Raw genomic sequence first — 22,799 nt, forward strand, 5'->3', positions numbered from 1 at the left:
TTTTATAAAACAAACCTGCGTATTGACCGCACTCGTGTATTAAACGCAGTTTATTCAATGTTACTTCATTCTGTCATGTAAAACTAAATTCCATGTAGTTGTGACTAACTAGCTAAAGGAAACTCATTCAAAGTAGTGAATAGTCGGATAGCAGAATAGTAATGAATAGTAGGATGGTATAATAATAGTGAATAGTCGGATAGTAGTGAATAGTCGGAAAGTAGAATAGTTGTGAATAGTCGTTTTTCCACAGCGACACACCCCAGGGAGCGTCAGGATCAGTACATTGTGTTATGGCTGAGGTGCCTCAGGTTTGACCCTAGTGCAACACTGCACATAGCACAACACAGGTAATACATTATAAAAGTGTCTATTTAATCAGTCTGTTTATTTGTAAAAGGTTTAATGAGCAGATCAACTTAACAGGGTTATAATTGGTCATATAAGCCATGCAGGGGGAGGAAGGGGCTGAAACAATAGTGCAGTAAGTGCTTCAATTTAAAATTATTAAACTTATATAGAGATGATTTTTTATTAAACCGTTAAATACACACATATTGAAACCTAGATTTGCAAATGTTTCCAAGTTCTTCACTCTTTTAACATCTCAGTTGTAGCCTACATGTCTGGATGGGGGAGATGAGAAGATCATCTGTAGGCTGTGTTCAATTATCTTCTCCTTCTGCTGACATCTCCTGTGCAGATATTTACATAGAAGATAACCACAGACACTGATTTAAGGAAATCAGGAAATAATGTAAAGAACTGTATTGATTCACTATTCTACATAAGATAATTATTTATCGATGGTCCATTTTGTTGGCGCTTTGACAGAAGTCATAAAACATTACTTGCTCCTTTTTATAGTACTCAAACATTACTTCACATGCAACACTTTGCTCCAGTACCAATGCTGATATCTTAAGTAAATGTAATGTAATTATCAGAGTTACTGGTTACTCAAGGCCACCATTGGCATTCATTTCAACTCCAGAAAGGAGATCAGAAGAACTAATAATGTTGCATTATTCTTAATCAAACCTAAAAACCCATGCGAACTTAAAAAATATGAATATAACACATACTCATTCGTTCATTCGTTTAACCATCTGGTGTGTTTTGGTCAACCCTCTAAATAAGAGTAAGAGTAAGACTGCTATAAATGTATTTACTTACATTGTATGGAGGAGGTGCTTCAAAAATGTCATCATGAAGTCCTGGCTTACGGTAGGGGGGGTGACAGAGGTAATGGCCAAGCTCCCCCAGCTTAAGGAGGGGGGGGGGGGGATTGAGACGTGTCAGGACACATATGTAATCAATTACAGAATAAATTCACTACAACCAAACTATTCTATGTTGTGCCACACGCTAATTATCAGTAAGCTGATCTATAGCCCTAACCCATGTTTACAATATAAGGCATCAGCACATGGAGTACACACATCAGTACCCTAGGAGTGCAGTCTCAAGAGTATTGGAAGCTGTCAACTATTCCTCTTGTTTAAGAACTTTGGCAAACCTATGTGGGTCGGTTCCCCCATTAAGCTTGTGGTTATTTGGATGACATTGGTTTTAAGTCTGTGACCATTTACCATTTGCATTATGGTTTGCTGTTATTGAATTCTATTCTTTGCTTTAAGAAATGGCTGCTTTTTTGTTTCTGTCAGGTATCACCCATCAGTGTTACTCACCGTGGGTCCCGGAAGCCCTGGAGGTCCAATAGGTCCTCGCAGTCCTCGAGGTCCCTGTCAAACAGCTTTAGAGTTTGAAAATACACAAGTACACCCCCCGAAAACGTCCTCATAAAACTGGATACATATGGACATACAGTGTTAACACTTTTTGACACAGTAAAACACAGCTCTAAAATGTTTCCACAGTAATATTCAGCGTTATTCATCAGCTGTTAAATAGTTCAATATGGACATACAGCGTTCACACTGACACTGTTTTTGAGTGAAACACAGCTCTCATAATGTTTACACAGTAATACTCAGGGTTCATCAACAGCTGCTAAACTAATTCACAGATGCTGACAGAACAATGCTACAGTAGTGTTAGTGGCGATAGTGGTTCAGGAGTCGTTCTGCAATTGGAAGGTTGCTAGTTCGATCCAAGTGTTGAAGTGGCCTGAAGACACTGAACCCCCAACCGCTCCCAAGGTTGGCAATAGATAGTAGCCTCCGCCATCGGTGTATGAATGGGTAGTAGTCTGAGGCATTAACCTGTAAAGTGCTTTAAGTGCTCTACGAGTAGAAAAGCGCTATATAAATGCAGTCCATTTACACTAGTGACAGTTTACTTTGTCACAGATGCTGACTTGACAATGCTACACCACTGACAGTTTACTTTGTCGCGGAGGGTTGGTCACCACTTACACCGGGTCCAGGAAGTCCAGGAGCTCCGTCAGGTCCTTGTTCGCCATCTGGTCCCTGTGAAGCACATTATTATTATATTTTTTAAATATTATTATTATAAAACGTATACAATTATTACATTATTAAATTCTACACACAAAAATGCTCAGTTGTACTGATGTGACAAAAGCAGTCTCCTCCTAAACCTTCCAACAGGCTAGAAAGCAGGTTCATCATTCTAGAAAAACTCCTTTGACACAACAATAATAATAACAACAATAACAATAATGATTACTATAATAATGTGTCATCAGCTGAATACATAAAGTACTCAGGTAAAATAAATAAGACTAATTGGACATAAACTCTAATGACGGATCTTTTAAAGCATGCAGCATGTACGTACAGGAGGTCCGGGTCCGGCAGGACCAGGTAGGACCTCCACAGGGACCTAAACAATGTGAGAAAGGAGTAAGTGGAAGAAGGAGAGACAGAAAGAGAGAAAGAGAGAGAGAGAGAGAGAGAGAGAGAGAGAGGAAGAGAGAGAGTTTTAGTCATATGATCATACAGTATATGTCCCTTCCTATAAGCCTCAGTTTCTGAGTTCCGAGCTACATAGAAGATCAAATCTAGAATTTCACAGATCATTTGAAAGAGTTAAAGTATAGCATACCAGTTAAACTCAAATAAATATACAGTATAATCACTAACCTGTGGATCGGGACCTAGGGAATAGATGGAGATCAATAAGACATGTTACTCGGAACAACATTAACAGCAAAAAAAAAGATTACAATGTACAATGGTTACATCTTGTGGGTAGTTGCTTTTTTAATTCACTTTTTTACTTTTTAAAACATGAACACTGCACAAATAGTAATAGTAATGTCATTTAAGTAATAGTAATGTCATTTGTAATCGTAATACATTTAATGCAATATCTACTGTTCTGTAATATTTGACCACATCACATTAATTTTCACTCGAAGAGAGTAGCACATATTGCTGTCTTTGGCACAGCCAAAACGCCTATCAGGTCTATCATCATCATCATTATCATCATGAAACACAATTTAAAAAAGAAAATTGAAAGCTCAATGTATTTGTAGATATTACATACTAAACGATTTAGGCCTCAAATAAGCACATATTTTCCATTCACGACAGAAATTGTACTTGTGAAACATTGATCATTTGAGCAGAAAAGAAAAGAGAAGACATTTAATACGGTCCTCTCCTCTTTTCTTCTGTCTGCTAACTCTATGTAGCATGAATGCCATTACAGTGAATACTGTGTTCTCCTTTCTCTGCTAACTCTATGTAGCATGAATGCCATTCCAGTGTGTTCTCTACTCACGGCCATTCACCAGCAGCAGTGTTGTTGCTGAAATCAGCAATGCTAACTTGATGAGCCCAAGGCTGTGCATGTTTTCCTCTCTCCTTCAAGTGCAACTGAGGCGATAGACCAGTTTGTCAGTTTGTCACTTCAGTATATAGTTCCCCACCTCTGCCTAAAGTACCAAGTGACTGAGGCTTATAGATGGCAGTCAGACTGTCAGCAGACTCGTCATGTGACATTGAAAAAGTACCTTAACTGCAGGAAGAGCGATGTACAGTTTTTCATGCTCTTAAGTGACATTATTAGAGAACTTTAGAAGAAAAAGGCTAAATAATAGAATAGTCATACGCATATACTGTCTTAGTGATGTAATCATGACAATAATGCTAAATGTTAGCAGGAATATATTTAAAAGATATATAAACAAGCAGATAGATAGATAGATAGATAGATATACAGATAGACAGATAGATAGACAGAAATCAATGCACTAAATGCCAGCTAGCTAGCTAAAGGAAACTATTAAATAACCTTTAATGGTTTAATGGCAGAGTTCCATTTCTATCATAGCTAGTTATCTAGCTCATGTTACAGTCTCCTCAAAACTATAATAGTAAAAGGAAGAAACCCTCAGGGTGCCTGTAGAGATTTTAACAGGAGTTCATATTGATACACGCTAGCAGCTGCCAACTGTAAAGATGGTTCTCTATGCAGGAGACAGCTAGGATAATTAAAGATCTAAGATGGGTACGAACCCAATGGGTGCCTGTGGAGCTTCATATTAACATGAGTTCATATTCACCTCATATTCAAATTAGTTAATCTACTAATATAGCTCCCCAAGCTAGAGATAGCAAGTGTAGTTCATGGCTAGGTGAACTGGGGTGAGATTTTGCATGTTTTACACACCTCTCACAGAGGCTCAAGCTCCTTAGCATCCCGTTAAATAGGCTACAGTAGGGTGGGAGTGCACTCACCAGTTGTTATGGAAGACTGAGCGTGAATGTAATGTACTGTGCATGTTACTAACTTCCAGGCGAAAATCAATGCTTTCCCATGCGTAGACCGCACCGCAGGGCAGCAGAATCAAATCAAATGTATAAGCCACAGTTAAAAGTCGGATGGTAAAATAGTAGTGAATAGTCGGATGGTAGAATAGTAGTGAATAGTCAGATAGTAGAAAAGTAGTGAATAGTCGGAAAGTAGAATAGTTGTGAATAGTCGTTTTTCCACAGCGATGCTTCTAGGAAACACACCCCAGGGAGCGTCAGGATTATGTCTTATTGTCTTATGGCTGAGGTTTGCAGCACTGCAGCACTGCACATAGCACAACACAGGTAATACATAATAAAAGTGTCTATTTACTCAGTCTGTTTATTTGTAAAAGGTTTAATGAGCAGATCAACTTAACAGGGTTATAATTGGTCATATAAGCCATGCAGGGGGAGGAAGGGGCTGAAACAATAGTGCAGTAAGTGCTTCAATTTAAAATTATTAAACTTATATAGAGATGATTTTTTATTAAATCGTTAAAAACACATATTGAAACCTAGATTTGCAAATGTTTCCAAGTTCTTCACTCTTTTAACATCTCAGTTGTAGCCTACATGTCTGGATGGGGGAGATGAGAAGATCATCTGTAGGCTGTGTTCAAATCTCTTCTCTTTCTGCTGGCATCTCCTGTGCAGACATTTACATAGAAGATAACCACACACACTGATTTTAGGAAATCAAGAAACAAACAAAACAACTGTATTGGTTCACTATTGTACATAAGAGAATTATATATCGATGGTCACATAACAGCGTCCATTTTGTTGGCGCTTTGACAGACGGCCCCCTGGCGGTCACTTATTATAGTACTCAAACATTATTTCACATACAACACCTTGCTCTAGTACCAATGCTGATATCTTAAGTAAATGTAATGTAATTATCCAGAACGGAGATCAGAAGAACTAATATCGTTGCATTAATCTTAATCAAACCTAAAACCCCTGCACACTTTATTATATGAATCGAAAACATACTTATTCGGTCAGGGCACTCTTAACCATCTGGTGTGTTTTGGTCTAAATAAGCATAAGAGTAAGACTGCTCTAAACAGGTTTATGTGATTCAATTACATTGTATGGAGCAGGTGCTTCAAAAATGTCATCATGAAGTCCTGGATTACGGTAGGGGGGGTGACAGACGTAAAGGACACGCTGGGGGGAGGGGGAGATTTAGATGTGTCAGGACACATATGTAATCAATTATAGAATAAATTCACTACAACCAAACTATTCTATTTTGTGAAACACGCTAACTATCAGTATGCTGATCTATAGCCCTAACCCATGTTTTCAATATAAGGCATCAGCACATTGTTTCTTGATTACACTGGACCCTAGCAGTGCAGTCTCACGGCCTCAAGAGTATTGGAAGCTGTCAACTACTCTTCATGTTTAAGAACTTTGGCAAACCTATGTGGGTTCACCTATTAAGCTTGTGACTAGACGTCATTCGGATGACAGTTGTTTTAAGGCTATGTTGTTTTACCATTTGCATTATGGTTTGCTGTTATTAAATTCTGTTCTTTTTTTTAGAAGAAATGGCTGCTTTTTTGTTTCTGTCAGGTATCACCTATCAGTGTTACTCACCTCAGGTCCAGGAATCCCTTGAGGTCCAATAGGTCCTGGCGGTCCTCGAGGTCCCTGTCAAACAGCTTTAGAGTTTGAGAATACACAAGTACACCCCCCAAAAACGTCCTCATGAAACTGAATTCATATGGACATACAGTGTTAACACTTTTTGACACACTGAGACTTTTTTGAGCAAAACACAGCTCTAAAATGTTTCCACAGTAATATTCAGCGTTAATCATCAGCGCCTAAATAATTCATATAGACATACAGTGTTCACACTGACACTGTTCTTGAGTAAAACACAGCTCTCATAATGTTTACATAGTAATACTCATCAACAGCTGCTAAACAAAATCACAGATGCTGACTGAATACTAGTAGCACTAGTGCCGATAGTGGTTCAGGAGTCATTCTGCAAACGGAAGGTTGCCAGTTCGATCCCAGTGTTGAAGTGTCCTTGAGCAAGACACTGAACCCCCAACCACTCCTATGGTTGGCAATAGATAGTAGCTTCCGCCGTCGGTGTATGAATAGGTAGAGTTATATGTGTTCCACGTTGGTGGAACAAGCTGCCTAGCACTACCAGAGCAGGGGCGTCCCTCTCTACCTTTAAGAAGCTCCTCCCTTCCCAACTTGCACTTCTACTAGTACTTAACTTGCACTTACAGTAGTTACATTCCTGCACTTTTTTTCTATTTCTTATGTAAAATAGTATTTACTGTTACACTAGGTCTCTATTGCTCGTAGCTTGATTGTTCTCTCCCTTGTACGTCACTTTGGATAAAAGCGTCTGCTAAATGACTAAATGTAATGTAAATGTGTTTTATGAGTTCTATGAGTAGAAAAGCGCTATATAAATGCAGTCCATTTACACTAGTGACAGTTTACTTTGTCACAGATGCTGACTTGACAATGCTACACCACTGACAGTTTACTTTGTCACGGAGTGTTAATCACCACTTACACCGGGTCCAGGAAGTCCAGGAGATCCGACAGATCCTGGTTGGCCTTGAGGTCCCTGTGAAGTACATTATTATTATATTTTTTAAATATTATTATTATAAAATGTATTCAATTATTACATTATTACATTCTACACACAAAAATGCTCAGTTGTACTGATGTGACAAAAGCAGTCTCCTCCTAAACCTTCACACAGGCTAGAAAGCAGGTTCATCATTCTAGAAAACATCTCAAATTGTTATGTAAATATTTCCTCCACCTATGTGTGAAACCTGATGAATCGGTGCTACAGAAAACACTAAAAAATCTACTTTGACACAACAATAATGATTACTATAATAATGTGTCATCAGCTGAATTCATAAACTACTCAGGTAAAATAAATTAGACTAATTGGACACCGGCTCTCATGATGGATCTTTTAAAGCATGCAGCATGTACGTACAATAGGTCCAGCCGGAGCAGATATGACCTCCACAGGGACCTAAACAATGTGAGAAAGGAGCAAGTGGAAAATGAAAGGGAGAGAGAGAGAGAGAGGGAGAGAGAGAGAGAGTTTAAGTCATATGATCATACAGTATAATTATGTCCCTTCATAAAAGCCTCAGTTTCTAAATTCCGAGCTGCATAGAAGATCAAATCTAGAATTTCACAGATGGTTTGAAAGGGTTAAAGTATATAATATCAATTAAACTCAAATAAATATACAGTATAATCACTAACCTGTGTATCGGGACCTAGAAAATAGATGGACATCAATAAGACATGTTACTCGGAACATCATTCACGGCAAAAAAAAAATATTAGAATGTGCTAATAATCATTTGGGTAATTGTCCTGTATTCTACTAGAAAATCAATTACTACTATGGTTACATCTTGTGGGTAGTTGTTGGTAACTTTTTTTATTTACTTTTTTACTTTTTAAAACATGAACACTGCACAAATAGTAATAGTAATGTCATAGTAATCGTAATACATTTTACATTTGATGTATTGATGACAATATCTACTGTTCTGTAATATTTTACCACATCACATTCATTTTCAATCTGAAGAGAATAGCACATATTGCTGTCTTTGGCACAGCCAAAAACGGTATCCAAATAGATTTGCGGGTGTATCATCATCATTATCATCATGAAACACAATTTATAAAAGAAAATTGAAAGCTAAATGTATTTTTATATATAACATTACTTAACAATTTAGGCCTCAAATAAGCACATATTTTCCAATTCACAACATAGAAATATAATTAGTGAAACAAGACAATGAATACTGTCTTCTCCTCTCTCTGCTAACTCTATGTAGCATGAATGCCATTCCAGTGTGTTGTCTACTCACGGCCATGCACCACCAGCAGTGTTGTTGCTGAAATCAGCAATGCTAACTTGATGAGCCCAAGGCTGTACATGTTTTCCTCTCTCCTTCAAGTGCAACTGAGGTGATTGACCAGTTTGTCAGTTTGTCACTTCAGTAAGTAGTTCCCCACCTCTGCCTAAAGTAACAAGTGACTGAGGCTTATAGATGGCAGTCAGACCTAAAGTAACAAGTGACTGAGGCTTATAGATGGCAGTCAGACTGTCAGCGGACTCGTCATGTGACATTGTAAATATACGTTCTGTGCCGGCAGAGCGATGTACAGTTTTTCAATAATAACTGACATTATTAGAGAACTTTAGAAGAAAAAGGCTAAATAATAGAATAGTCATACACATATACTGTCTTAATGATGTAATCATGATAGTAATGCTAAATGTTAGCAGGAATATATTAAAAAGATAAATAAACAAGCAGATAGATAGATTGATAGATAGATAGATAGATAGAAAGAAATGAATGCACTGAATGCCAGCTAGCTAGCTAAAGGAAACTATTAAATAACCTTTAATGGTTTAATGGCATAGTTCCATTTCTATGATAGCTAGTTATCTAGCTCATGTTTCAGTCTCCTCAAAACTATAATAGTAAAAGGAAGAAACCCTCAGGGTGCCTGTAGAGATTTTAACAGGAGTTCATATTGATACACGCTAGCAGCTGCCAACTGTAAAGATGGTTCTCTATGCAGGAGACAGCTAGGATAATTAAAGATCTAAGATGGGTACGAACCCAATGGGTGCCTTTGGAGCTTCATATTAACATGAGTTCATATTCACCTCATATTCAAATTAGTTAATCTACTAATTTAGCTCCCCAAGCTAGAGATAGCAAGTGTAGTTCATGGCTAGGTGAACTGGGGTGAGATTTTGCATGTTTTACACACCTCTCACAGAGGCTCAAGCTCCTTAGCATCCCGTTAAATAGGCTACAGTAAGGTGGGAGTGCACTCACCAGTTGTTATGGAAGACTGAGTGTGAATGTAAGTTACTGTGCATGTTACTAACTTCCAGGCGAACAAACTGCATTCCCATGCGTAGACCGCACCGTAGGGCAGCAGAAATTTTACTAAATCAAATGTATAAGCCACAGTGAAAAGTCGGATAGTAAAAAAGTAGTGAATACTCAGATGGTAGAATAGTAGTGAATACTCAGATGGTAGAATAGTAGTGAATAGTCAGATGATCGAACAGTAGTAAATAGTCGGAAGGTAGAATAGTAGTAAATAGTCGGATGGTAGAATAGTAGTGAATAGTCAGATGATCGAACAGTAGTAAATAGTCGGAAGGTAGAATAGTAGTGAATAGTCGGATGGTAGAATAGTAGTGAATAGTCGTTTTTCCACAGCGATGCTTCTAGGAAACACACCCCGGGGAGCGTCAGGATCAGTACATTGTGTTATGGCTGAGATGCCTCAGGTTTGACCCTAGTGCAACACTGCACGTAGCACAACACAGGTAATACATTATAAAAGTGTCTATTTACTCAGTCTGTTTATTTGTAAAAAGTTTAATGAGCAGATCAACTTTACAGGGTTATAATTGGTCATATAAGCCATGCAGGGGGAAGAAGGGGCTGAAACAATAGTGCTACAATATTAAAACATCCTCTAATTAAACTTATATAAAGATATTTTTTTTATTAAATTGTTAAATACACACATATTGAAACCTAAGTTTTGCAAATTTTCCCAAGTTCTTCACTCTTTTAACATATCAGTTGTAGCCTAGAGTGTCTGGATGGGGGAGATGAGAAGATCATCTGTAGGCTGTGTTCAATTCTCTTCTCCTTCTGCTGGCATCTCCTGTGCAGATATTTACATAGAAGATAACCACACACACTCATTTCAGGAAATCAAGAAACAAACAAAACAACTGTATTGATTCAGTATTCTACATAAGAGAATAATATATCGATGGTCACATAACAGCAACCATTTTGTTGGCGCTTTGACAGAAGTCATTAAACATTACTTGCTCCTGGCGGTCACTTATTATAGTACTCAAATATTACTTCAAAAACAACACCTTGCTCCAGTACCAATGCTGATATCTTAAGTAAATGTCATGTAATTATCAGAGTTACTGGTTTCTCAAGGCCACCATTGGCATTCATTTCAACTCCAGAAAGAAGATCAGAAGAACTAATATCGTTGCATTAATCTTAATCAAACCTAAAACCCCTGTAAACTTTAATATGTGAATCTACTCATTCGGTCAGGGCACCCTTAATCATCTGGTGTGTTTTGGCCAACCCTCTAAATAAGATTAAGAGTAAGACTTCTCTAAACAGGTTTATGTGATTCACTTACATTGTATGGAGGAAGTGCTTCAGAAATGTCAGCATGAAGTCCTGGATTACGGTAGGGGGGGTGACAGAGGGAAACGATACGCTGGGGGGAGGGGGGGATTGAGATGTGTCAGGACACATATGTAATCAATTATAGAATAAATTCACTACAACCAAACTATTCTATGTTGTGCAACACGCTAATTATCAGTAAGCCCTAACCCATGTTTTCAATATAAGGCATCAGCACATTGTTTCTTGATTACATTGTACCCTAGCAGTGCACTCTCAAGAGTATTGATTACACTGTTCTCTAGCAGTGCAGTCTCAAGAGTATTGGAAGCTGTCGACTACTCTTCATGTTTAAGAACTTTGGCAAAACTATGTCTGGTTCCCCTATTAAGCTTGTGACTAGACGTCATTCGGATGACAGTGGTTTTAATTCTGTGACCGTTATTAAATTATATACTTTGCTTTAAGAAATGGCTGCTTTTTTGTTTCTGTCAGGTATCACCCATCAGTGTTACTCACCGTGGGTCCAGGAAGCCCTTTGGGTCCAATAGGTCCTGGCAGTCCTCGAGGTCCCTGTCAAGCAGCTTTAGAGTTTGAAAATACACAAGTACACCCCTAAAACGTCCTCATGAAACTGAATTCATATGGACATACAGGGTTAACACTTTTTGACACACTGAGACTTTTCTTGAGCAAAACACAGCTCTAAAATGTTTCCACAGTAATATTCAGCATTAATCATCAGCTGCTAAATAGTTCATATGGACATACAGTGTTCACACTGACACTGTTCTTGAGTGAAACACAGCTCTCATAATGTTTACACAGTAATACTCAGGGTTCATCAACAGCTGCTAAACTAATTCACAGATGCTGACTGAATACTAGTAGCATTAGTGGAGATAGTGGTTCAGGAGTCATTCTGCAAACGGAAGGTTGCTAGTTCGATCTAAGTGTTGAAGTGTCCTTGAACAAGCCACTCCCGTGGTTGGCATTAGATAGTAGCGTCCGCCGTCGGTATATGAATGGGTAGATGTCTAACAGTCAGTGCACACTGGCATATGATCGGGCGTAATTTGTCAGGTAAAATTTCGTCTTGGGAGGGTGGTCAGAAAAATCAAGTTTGGCTGTCAAGTAGCAAGTTTTAGCAAGTCAATTTTTTTTTACTTTATGTTATTTCTATTTTTTTATACTTAATTTCTGAGTTGTTTAATGTCTTTTGTTTATTTATTTTGTCTGTTTTGTTTTGTTATGGTTTGTTTATTTATTGTTCATCTGTATTATGTACCCTCAATCAGGGCATTGCTGCAAAAGAGCCCTGTGCTCAGTCAATTCTCCCTGAATAAATAATGATGATGATGATGATGATGATGATGAAGTGCAGCTGTAGTGCAGCGCCTGGCTGCCAGCGCTGGCGGCCAGCGCTGGCGGCTAGGAAGCTAAAGAGCTAAATAGCTAGTTAGTGGATTATTTGCCCCCAATATGTTCATGAGCAACGTAAACAACAATCAATTGTTTATGTTGGCAACAACTCATGTTCTACAGAAACACCATATAATTCATATCAGCATGCTAACGTTATATGTAACTTATTTGCAGCTAGCTAGCTAGCTACTATGTGATCTAATGGATTTTCAGTTAAGGTGTTAGCAGCAAGCTAACAATAATGGTTGAGAACTTCAGTTAAGACCTACAATATTCGGATTGCCCTGACAGCATTCGTGTAGCATATAAAATATAAACAACAAACCGGGTCGATGTATACGTATAAAAAGTCGTGTAGAAACCTTTTTTCATATAAAATGTTTCCAAGTAACAGACTCCCTAGACTCCGCCATCTTGGTTCGACTTTTCTGATTACTCCCGCCCCACTGAACAGTAGTATTCCAAATCACACACACCCCGAACTGATTGGTTATCGCGTGGTTTCATTTGCATAAAGTTAAAGAATTCTTAGTATTCTTCGCTGTGACGGTTTGACAGCCGGAAATTCATCTCCCATTCAATCCCAATGAGAGTGCGACGAATTACGCCTGGTCATATGGCAAGTGTGCACATTTGTTAAATGCTAGAGTACTAGATATGTGTTCCACGTTTGTGGAACGAGCTGCCCAGCACTACCAGAGCAGGGGCGTCCCTCTCTACCTTTAAGAAGCTCTTGAAGACCCAACTCTTAAGAGAGCACCTCCCTTCCCTACTTGCACTTCCACTAGTACTTAACTTGCACTTACAGTAGTTACATTCCTGCACTTTTTTTCTATTTCTTATGTAAAATAGTATTTACTGTTACACTAGGTCTCTATTGCTCGTAGCTTGATTGTTCTCTCCCTTGTACGTCGCTTTGGATAAAAGCGTCTGCTCAATTACTAAATGTAATGTAAATGTGTTCTATGAGTTCTATGAGTAGAAAAGCGCTATATAAATGCAGTCCATTTACACTAGTGAAAGTCACAGATGCTGACTTGACAATGCTACACCACTGACAGTTTACTTTGTCACGGAGGGTTGGTCACCACTTACACCGGGTCCAGGAAGTCCAGGAGGTCCGACAGGTCCTGGTTCGCCTTTTGGTCCCTGTGAAGCACATTATTATTATATTTTTTAGATATTATTATTATTATAAAATGTATGCAATTATTACATTATTCAATTCTACACACAAAAATGCTCAGTTGTACTGATGTGACAAAAGCAGTCTCCTCCTAAACCCTTCCAACAGGCTAGAAATCAGGTTCATCATTCTAGAAAACCTTTCCAATTATTATGTAAATATTTCCTCCACCTATGTGTGAAACCTGATGAATCGGTGCTACAGAAAACACAAAAAAATCTACTTTGACACAACAATAATGATTATTATTTAAATGTGTCATCAGCTGAATTCATAAACTACGTTAAAATAAATAAGACTAATTGGACACGGCTCTCATGACGGATCTTTTAAAGCAGGCAGCATGTACGTACAGCAGGTCCTTTGGGACCAGATATAACTTCCACAGAGACCTAAACAATGTGAGAAAGGAGCAAGTGGAAAATGAGAGGGAGAGAGAGAATGAGAGAGGGAGAGAGAGAGAGAGAGAGAGAGTTTAAGTCATATGATCATACAGTATATGTCCCTTCATACAAGCCTCAGTTTCTGAGTTCCGAGCTACATAGAAAATCTAATCTAGAATTTCACAGATAATTTGAAAGAGTTAAAGTATAGCATACCAATTCAACTCAAATAAATATACAGTATAATCACTAACCTCTGCATCAGGACCTAGGAAATAGATACAGATCAATAAGACATGTTACTCAGAACAACAGTCATGGCAAAAAAAAAAGATTAGAATGTACTAATAATCATTTGGGTAATTGTCCTGTTTTCTACTAGAAAATCAATTACTACTATGGTTACATCTTGTGGGTAGTTGCTGGTAACTATTTTTAATTAACTTTTTCTTTTTTTTTTAAAACATGAACACTGCACAAATAGTAATAGTAATGTCATAGTAATCGTAATACATTTGATGTAATATCTACTGTTCTGTAATATTTGACCACATCACATTCATTTTCAATCTGAAGAGAGTAGCACATATTGCTGTCTTTGGCACAGCCAAAACACCTATCAGGTCTATCATCATCATTATCATCATGATACACAATTTAGAAAAGACAATTGAAAGCTACATTTATTTTTACATATTACATACTAAACGATTTAGGCCTCAAATAAGCACATATTTTCCAATTCACGACAGAAATTGTACTTGTGAAACATAGATAATTTGAGGAGAAAAGAAAAGAGGAGACAATGAATACTGTCCTCTCCTCTTCTCTTCTGTCTGCTAACTCTATGTAGCATGAATGCCATTACAGTGAATACTGTGTTCTCCTCTCTCTGCTAACTCTATGTAACATGAATGCCATTACAGTGAATACTGTCTTCTCCTTTCTCTGCTAACTCTATGTAGCATGAATGCCATTCCAGTGAATACTGTCTTCTCCTTTCTCTGCTAACTCTATGTAGCATGAATGCCATTCCAGTGTGTTGTCTACTCACGGCCATGCACCACCAGCAGTGTTGTTGCTGAAATCAGCAATGCTAACTTGATGAGCCCAAGGCTGTACATGTTTTCCTCTCTCTTTCAAGTGCAACTGAGGTGATTGACCAGTTTGTCAGTTTGTCACTTCAGTAAGTAGTTCCCCACCTCTGCCTAAAGTAACAAGTGACTGAGGCTTATAGATCACAGTCAGACTTTATCAGCGAACTCATCATGTGACATTGTAAAAGTACCTTAACTGCAGGAAGAGCGATGTGCCATTTTTCATGCTCTTAAGTTACATTATTAGAGAACTTTAGAAGAAAAAAGCTAAATAATAGAATAGTCATACGCATATACTGTCTTAATGATGTTATCATGATAGATATGCTAAATTTAAGCAGGAATATATTTAAAAGATATATAAACAAGCAGATAGATAGATAGGTAGATAGATAGATAGATAGATAGATAGATAGATAGATAGATAGATAGATAGAAAGAAATGAATGCACTGAATGCCAGCTAGCTAGCAAAAGGAAACTATTAAATAACCTTTAATGGTTTAATGGCATAGTTCCATTTGTATAATGGCTAGTTGTCTAGCTCATGTTACAGTCTCCTCAAAACTATAATAGTAAAAGGAAGAAACCCTCAGGGTGCCTGTAGAGCTTTTAACAGAAGTTCATATTGATACACGCTAGCAGCTGCCAACTGTGAAGATAGTTCTCTATGCAGGAGACAGCTAAGATAAATAAAGATGGGTAGGAACCCTCTGGGTACCTGTGGAGCTTCATATTAACATGAGTTCATATTCACCTCATATTCAAATTAGTTAATCTACTAATTTAGCTCCCCAAGCTAGAGATAGCAAGTGTAGTTCATGGCTAAGTGAACTGGTGTTTTACACACCTCTCACAGAGGCTTAAGCTCCTTAGCATCCCGTTAAATAGGCTACATTAAGGTGGGAGTGCACTCAACAGTTGTTATGGAAGACTGAGTGTGAATGTAAATTACTGTGCATGTTACTAATTTCCAGACGAACAAAATGCATTCCCATGCGTAGACCGCACTGCAGGGCAGCAGAAATTTTACAAAAATCAAATGTATAAGCCACAGTGAAAAGTCAGATAGTAAAATAGTAGTGAATAGTCGGATAGTAGAATAGTAGTGAATAGTCGGATGGTAGAATAGTAGTGAATAGTCGGATGGTAGAATAGTAGTCAATAGTCGGATAGTAGAACAGGAGTGAATAGTCATTTTTCCAAAGGGATGCTTCCAGGAAACCCACCACAGGGAGCGTCAGGATCAGTACATTGTGTTATGGCTGAGGTGCCTCAGGTTTGACCCTAGTGCAACACTGCACATAGCACAACACAGGTAATATATAATAAAAATGTCTATTTACTCAGTCTGTTTATTTGTAAAATGTTTAATGAACAGATCAACTTTACAGGGTTATAATTGGTCATAAAAGCCATGCAGGGGGAGGAAGGGGCTGAAACAATAGTGCTACAATTTAAAACATACTCTTATTAAATTATATAAAGATGTTTTTTTATTAAACAGCTAAAAACACACATATTGAAACCTAAGTTTTGCAAATTTTCCAAGTTCTTCACTCTTTTAACATCTCAGTTGTAGCCTACATGTCTGGATGGGGGAGATGAGAAGATCATCTGTAGGCTGTGTTCAATTCTCTTCTCCTTCTGCTGACATCTCCTGTGCAGATATTTACATAGAAGATAACCACAGACACTGATTTAAGGAAATCAGGAAATAATCTAAAGAACTGTATTGATTCACTATTCTACATAAGATAATTATATATCGATGTAATTATCAGAGTACAGGTGAGATAATTCATACACTGTATCTGTAAGCAATGAGGTTTGCACTTAATTAAAATTAAAAATTAAAAAAATAAAAACAAAGCTGTTGTAACTGAATAGAATACTTACATCGTTAAAATTATGGGATCTGGGAAAATTCGGAGATCCTGCTTGGATACCACCCAAGCGTGCATCATTAGGATACTAATATTTGGAGAAATCAGAGAGAGTTAGGTGTTCAAGAGTGAAGTAGTGATTTGAATACTGAGACAGGTGGAGAGTAATGTGGCAAAAAAGGCTTTCTTCATCCAACAGGAGTGCATTCCTGATGTACTCATTGTGCAATGACCATTGTTATGTTACAGGGAGATAATTCACATAGTCATTGCACAATAACACTTTTAAAAAACACACCCCTGGTTACTCAAGGCCACCATTGCCATTCATTTCAACTCCAAAAAGGAGATCAGAAGAACTAATATCGTTGCATTAATTTTAATCAAACCTAAAACCCCTGCAAACTTTACTATATGAATCTAAAACATACTCATTCGGTCGGGGCACCCTTAACCATCTGGTGTGTTTTGGCCAACCCTCTAAATAAGAGTAAGAGTAAGAGTCTGAACTGGTTTATGTGATTCACTTACATTGTATGGAGGAGGTGCTTCAAAAATGTCATCATGAAGTCCTGGCTTACGGTAGGGGGGGTGACAGAGGTAATGAGGACGCTGGGGGGAGATTGAGACATGTCAGGACACATATGTAATCAATTATAGAATGAATTCACTACGATTAAACTTAAAATTCTAAAAAAAAATATTATATATTGTGTAACATGCTAATTATCAGTAAGCTGATCTATAACCCTAACCCATGTTTTAAATATGAGGCATCAGTCCATTGTTTCTTGATTACACTGTACTCTAGCAGTGCAGTCTCACGGCAACAAGAGTATTCTAAGCTGTCAACTACTCCTCATGTTAAAGATGTTAAAGACCTTTGCAAAAGTAACAGTGCAGTCGCACGGCAACAAGAGTATTCTAAGCTGTCAACTACTCCTGATGTTTAAGAACTTTAGCAAAAGTACATGGGTTCACCTATTGAGTTTGAGACTAAATGTCATTTGTGTTTTTTTAAGTCTATGTTGATATACCATTTGCATTATGGTTTGCTGTTATTAAATTCCATTCTTTGCTTTAAGAAATGGCTGCTTTCCTGTTCCTGTGAATGGTCAGGTATCACCCATCAGTGTTACCCACCGTGGGTCCCGGAGCCCCTGGGGGTCCAACAGGTCCTGGCATTCCACGAGGTCCCTGTCAAACAGCTTTAGAGTTTGAGAATACACAAGTACACCCCCTGAAAACATCCTTATGAAACTGAATTCATATGGACATACACTCAAAAAAGTGAACTCTGTGAGTTGCTGAATCAAATAAATTTACTTATATTCAATTTAATTAACATTTCTGTGTTTGGTTTTAAAATCTAGTCCACTTTAGTAAGTCTAACTTAAAATGAAAACTTGTTAAAGTAAAAGAAGCCAGCTAAGTTAATTCAACATAACACTGTTGAGTGAATGGCACAATCACCTCTAAAATGTAGTCCACTTTAGTAAGTCTAACTTAAAATTATCAATCACCTCTAAAATCTAGTCCACTTTAGTAAGTCTAACTTAAGTCTAACTTAAAATGCACAATCACCTCTAAATCTAGTCCACTTTAGTAAGTCTAGCTTAAAATGAAAACTTGTTAAAGCAAAAGAAGCCAGCTAAGTTAATTCAACATAACACTGTTGAGTGAATGGCACAATCTGTATATATATATATATTCTGTGATGTTGAAACATTAGTGCATGGTTTAAGAGTGATATTACTGGTCCTACTGTATTTGTCTTGCGAAAATCAAGCATATATGAGTACATGTTAGCAAGCTAACGAGCTAGCCAATTAACAAAATGCTACCTGACAGACATACATTAAAATAGCGATCTTGTCGTCAGAGAGCAATAAGGATCCGGAATAACCGGTGAATAGGGCAATACGCGGGTGGCAATCAGAATGTTAGTACTGTCGTTGCCATATGATACATTTCAATATTTGATAACTAAATGTAGATGATTTGCCTGACAGTCCTTGAAGATACATGTAAAAGCTCAATTACTAATAAATAATAATTTTATATAAAACTAATAATGCTTTATTTACCACACCCAGAGTTTGGTATGTGTTGAATGATATCACGTTGATATCACATGATGGTTGTCGTTTTCCATTGGTAATAAATAATATTACAGAACCAAGGTATGACATGGTGGTTCAGGTCCTTGCACTGCCGCCTCACAGCAAGAAGGTCATGGGTTCGATTCCCGCATGGGCCACTGTTGGTTAGGGGAGCAGGTCCTCCCCAGTCCTTCAGTGTTCAGGTGGGCTAGGTATCTCTAGGTATCTCTGTGTGGAGTTTGCATGTTCTCCCAGTGTCCACAAGAACCCCAACAGCACACTCTCCTATCAATCCCTGACCAAGATGGACGGTTCACTTCACTTGGTCCCCGGGCGCTTAAAAGCTGCCCTGGGGTCCTGGAGGAAGGACAATCCGGGATGGGGAAATGCAGAAGTCAAATTCACGGCGATTGTTGACATAACTAGGCTTTATACCAATGAAAACCATTTAGGTACTCCTTATTCAAGTCAGTTAAGTTGGAAATACAAGGAGTTGTTTAGTTGGTGTTAGTAAATCCAGTTGAGTTAGAATTACATAAGTGAGTTAGGTCAGTGTAATGAAGGTCTGTTTAGTTAGATGAACACTGCCTGATCAATTAAGGCTAACTTGACCAAATAATATTGCAATTACTTAATACAGTCTTGTTGGTTTCACATAAGTTAGTTATTTCCTCTGTAATAATAGTATTAAATTAGTTTGAACACAACTCAGTTATGTGGAAATCATTGACATAACAATATTAAGTAATTTGAACAACTTATTTTTTTGAGTGTACAGTGTTAACACTTTTTGACACACTGAGACTTTTTTGAGCAAAACACAGCTCTAAAATGTTTCCACAGTAATATTCAGCGTTAATCATCAGCTGCTAAATAGTTCATATGGACATACAGTGTTCACACTAACACTGTTCTTGAGTGAAACACAGCTCTAATAATGTTTACATTGTAATACTCAGGGTTCATCATCAGCTGCCAAACAAAATCACAAATGCTAACTTGACAATGCAACACTAGTGACAGTTTACTTTGTCACAGATGCTAACTTGACAATGCTACACTAGTGACCGTTTACTTTGTCACAGATGCTAACTTGACAATGCTACACTAGTGACAGTTTACTTTGTCACAGATGCTAACTTGACAATGCTACACTAGTGACAGTTTACTTTGTCACAGATGCTAACTTGACAATGCCACACCACTGACAGTTTACTTTGTCACCAATGCTGACTTGACAATGCTACACTAGTGACAGTTTACTTTGTCACGGAGGGTTGGTCACCACTTACACCGGGTCCAGGAACTCCAGGAGATCCGACAGGTCCTGGTTCGCCTTGAGGTCCCTGTGAAGCACATTATTATTATATTTTTTAAATATTATTCCTATAAAATGTATTAAATTATCACATTATTAAATTCTACACACAACATAATACCTTCCAACAGGCTAGAAAGCAGGTTCATCAATCGAAAACAATAGAAAACCTCTCAAATTATCATGCAAATACTTCCTCAACCTATATGTGAAACCTGATGAATAAGTACTACAGAAAACACAAAAAAAATCTACTTTTACACATCAATAATGATTTCTGTTTAAATGTGTCATCAGCTGAATACATAAACTACTCAGGTAAAATAAATGAGACTAATTGGACATAAACTCTCATGACAGATCTTTTAAAGCATGCAGCATGTACGTACAGGAGGTCCGGGAGGACCGGGTATGACCTCCACCTAAATGAGGTGACAAAAGAGCAGGTGGAAAATGAGAGGGAGAGAGAGAAAGAAAAGGAGAGAGCGGGAGTGAGAGAGAGAGAGAGAGAGAGAGAGAGAGAGGGAAAGAGAGGGAGAGGGTTTTAGTCATATGATCATAGAGTATATTGAAGAAAATTGAAAGCTAAATGTATTTGTACATATTACATGCTAAATAATTTAGGCCTCAAATAAGCACAATATCTCTACTCACGACAGAAATGTTACTTGTGAAACATGGATGATTTAAAGGGGGGAAGGAAAAGACAAGACAGTAAATACTATCCTCTCCTCCAAATAATGATTACTGTCTTAATGTGTCATCAGCTGAATTCATAAACTACTCAGGTAAAATAAAAGAGACTAATTGGACATAAACTCTCATGACTCTCGGATCTTTTAAAGCATGCAGCATGTACGTACAGGAGGTCCGGGAGGATGACCTATGACCTCCACAGGGACCTAAACAATGTGAGAAAGGAATAAGTGGAAAATGAGAGGGAGAGAGAGAGAGGAAGAGAGAGAGAGAGGGCGAGAAGGACAGGGATAGAAAGAGGGTTTTAGTCATATGATCATACAGTATACTGAAGAAAATTGAAAGCTAAATGTATTTGTACATATTACATACTAAACTATTTAGGCCTCAAATAAGCACATATTCTCCATTCACGACAGAAATGTTACTTGTGAAACATGGATAGTTTAAGGAGAAAAGAAAAGACAAGACAGTAAATACTATCCTCTCCTTCAAATAATGATTATTGTCTTAATGTGATATCAGCTGAATTCATAAAGTACTCAGGTAAAATAAAAGAGACTAATTGGACATAAACTCTCATGACGGATCTTTTAAAGCATGCAGCATGTACGTACAGGAGGTCCGGGAGGACCAGGTATGACCTCCACCTAAATGAGGTGACAAAAGAGCAGGTGGAAAATGGGAGGGAGAGAGAGAGAGAGAAAGGGAGAGAAAGGGAGAGTGAGAGAGAGAGAAAGGGAGAGAAAGGGAGAGTGAGAGAGAGAGAAAGGGCGAGAAGGAGAGAGAGAGGGAGAGAAAGAAAGAGAGAGTTTTAGTCATATGATCATACAGTATATGTCCCTTCCTACAAGCCTCAGTTTCTGAGTTCAGACTGATGCCATTGTGATGAAAAAGAGTTGATGTGACGTGATGTGATGTGTTAGACAGTTAGACGGAGAGGGCGTGCATGTGTTTGTGCATGGTGTGTGTGTGTGTGTGTGTGTGTGTGTGTGTGTTGTGTGTGTGTGTGTGTGTGTGTGTGTGTGTGTGTGTGTGTGTGCATGTGTGTGTGCATGTCGCTGAACTTCTCCAGTATGCATGTCCAGTCACTAAGGGACTTATTAAGTTTGACTCTCAGAGAATGAAAAGCTGGAGTATACCTGAACACAAACTTTCTGTTTTTGATCAAACCTGTGAGTTTCAGTTATGAAACTGAGTATACTGAATATAAATTGAGTACATACTCATATACTTTTCAATATGTGTGTTAAACCTTATTTCTTATAGGCGTTACATAAGAGCTACATAGAAAATCAAATCTAGAATTTCACAGATGATTTGAGAGAGTTAAAGTATAGCATACCAATTAAACTCAAATAAATATACAGTATAATCACTAACCTCTGCATCAGGACCTAGGAAATAGATAGAGATCGATAAGATATGTTATTCAGAACAACAGTCAGGGCAAAAAAAAAAATCAATAAAACATGTTACTCGGAAAAACATTGATGGCAAAACAATTTTTTTTGAATGTACTAATAATCATTTGGGTAATTGTCCTATTTTTACTAGAAAATCAATTACTACTATGGTTATATCCTGTGGGTAGTTGTTGGTAATTTTTTTAAGTTACTTTTTAACTTTTTAAAACATGAACACTGCACAAATAGTAATAGTAATGTCATAGTAATCGTAATACATTTGATGTAATATCTACTGTTCTGTAATATTTTACCACATCACATTCATTTTCACT

At 37.7% G+C, this 22,799-nt stretch overlaps 1 protein-coding gene across 2 annotated transcripts in view; it reads right to left on the reverse strand.

The window, feature by feature from the left end:
* Positions 1-371: 371 nt before the first annotated feature.
* The window catches only part of LOC116222774 (collagen alpha-1(X) chain-like), a 23,233-nt gene continuing 805 nt past the window's right edge, over positions 372-22,799 (reverse strand). Inside the window, exons 2-10 of one of the 2 annotated variants that reach the window (XM_042707618.1) lie at positions 22,442-22,455; positions 21,676-21,708; positions 21,226-21,264; positions 20,752-20,784; positions 20,337-20,390; positions 18,086-18,139; positions 17,474-17,554; positions 16,956-17,030; positions 372-695 (exon numbers count right to left, since the gene is read on the reverse strand). In XM_042707618.1, the coding sequence (XP_042563552.1) occupies positions 666-695; positions 16,956-17,030; positions 17,474-17,554; positions 18,086-18,139; positions 20,337-20,390; positions 20,752-20,784; positions 21,226-21,264; positions 21,676-21,708; positions 22,442-22,455 (413 nt within the window). In that variant the 3' untranslated portion in view covers positions 372-665. Of the gene's footprint in view, positions 696-16,387; positions 16,717-16,955; positions 17,031-17,473; positions 17,555-18,085; positions 18,140-20,336; positions 20,391-20,751; positions 20,785-21,225; positions 21,265-21,675; positions 21,709-22,441; positions 22,456-22,799 lie in introns of those variants that run through there. The other variant, XM_042707617.1, reaches the window with a different exon arrangement.

The sequence above is a fragment of the Clupea harengus genome, chromosome 1, assembly GCF_900700415.2.
Source record: "Clupea harengus chromosome 1, Ch_v2.0.2, whole genome shotgun sequence".
In the NCBI taxonomy this organism is placed as follows: Eukaryota; Metazoa; Chordata; class Actinopteri; order Clupeiformes; family Clupeidae; genus Clupea; species Clupea harengus.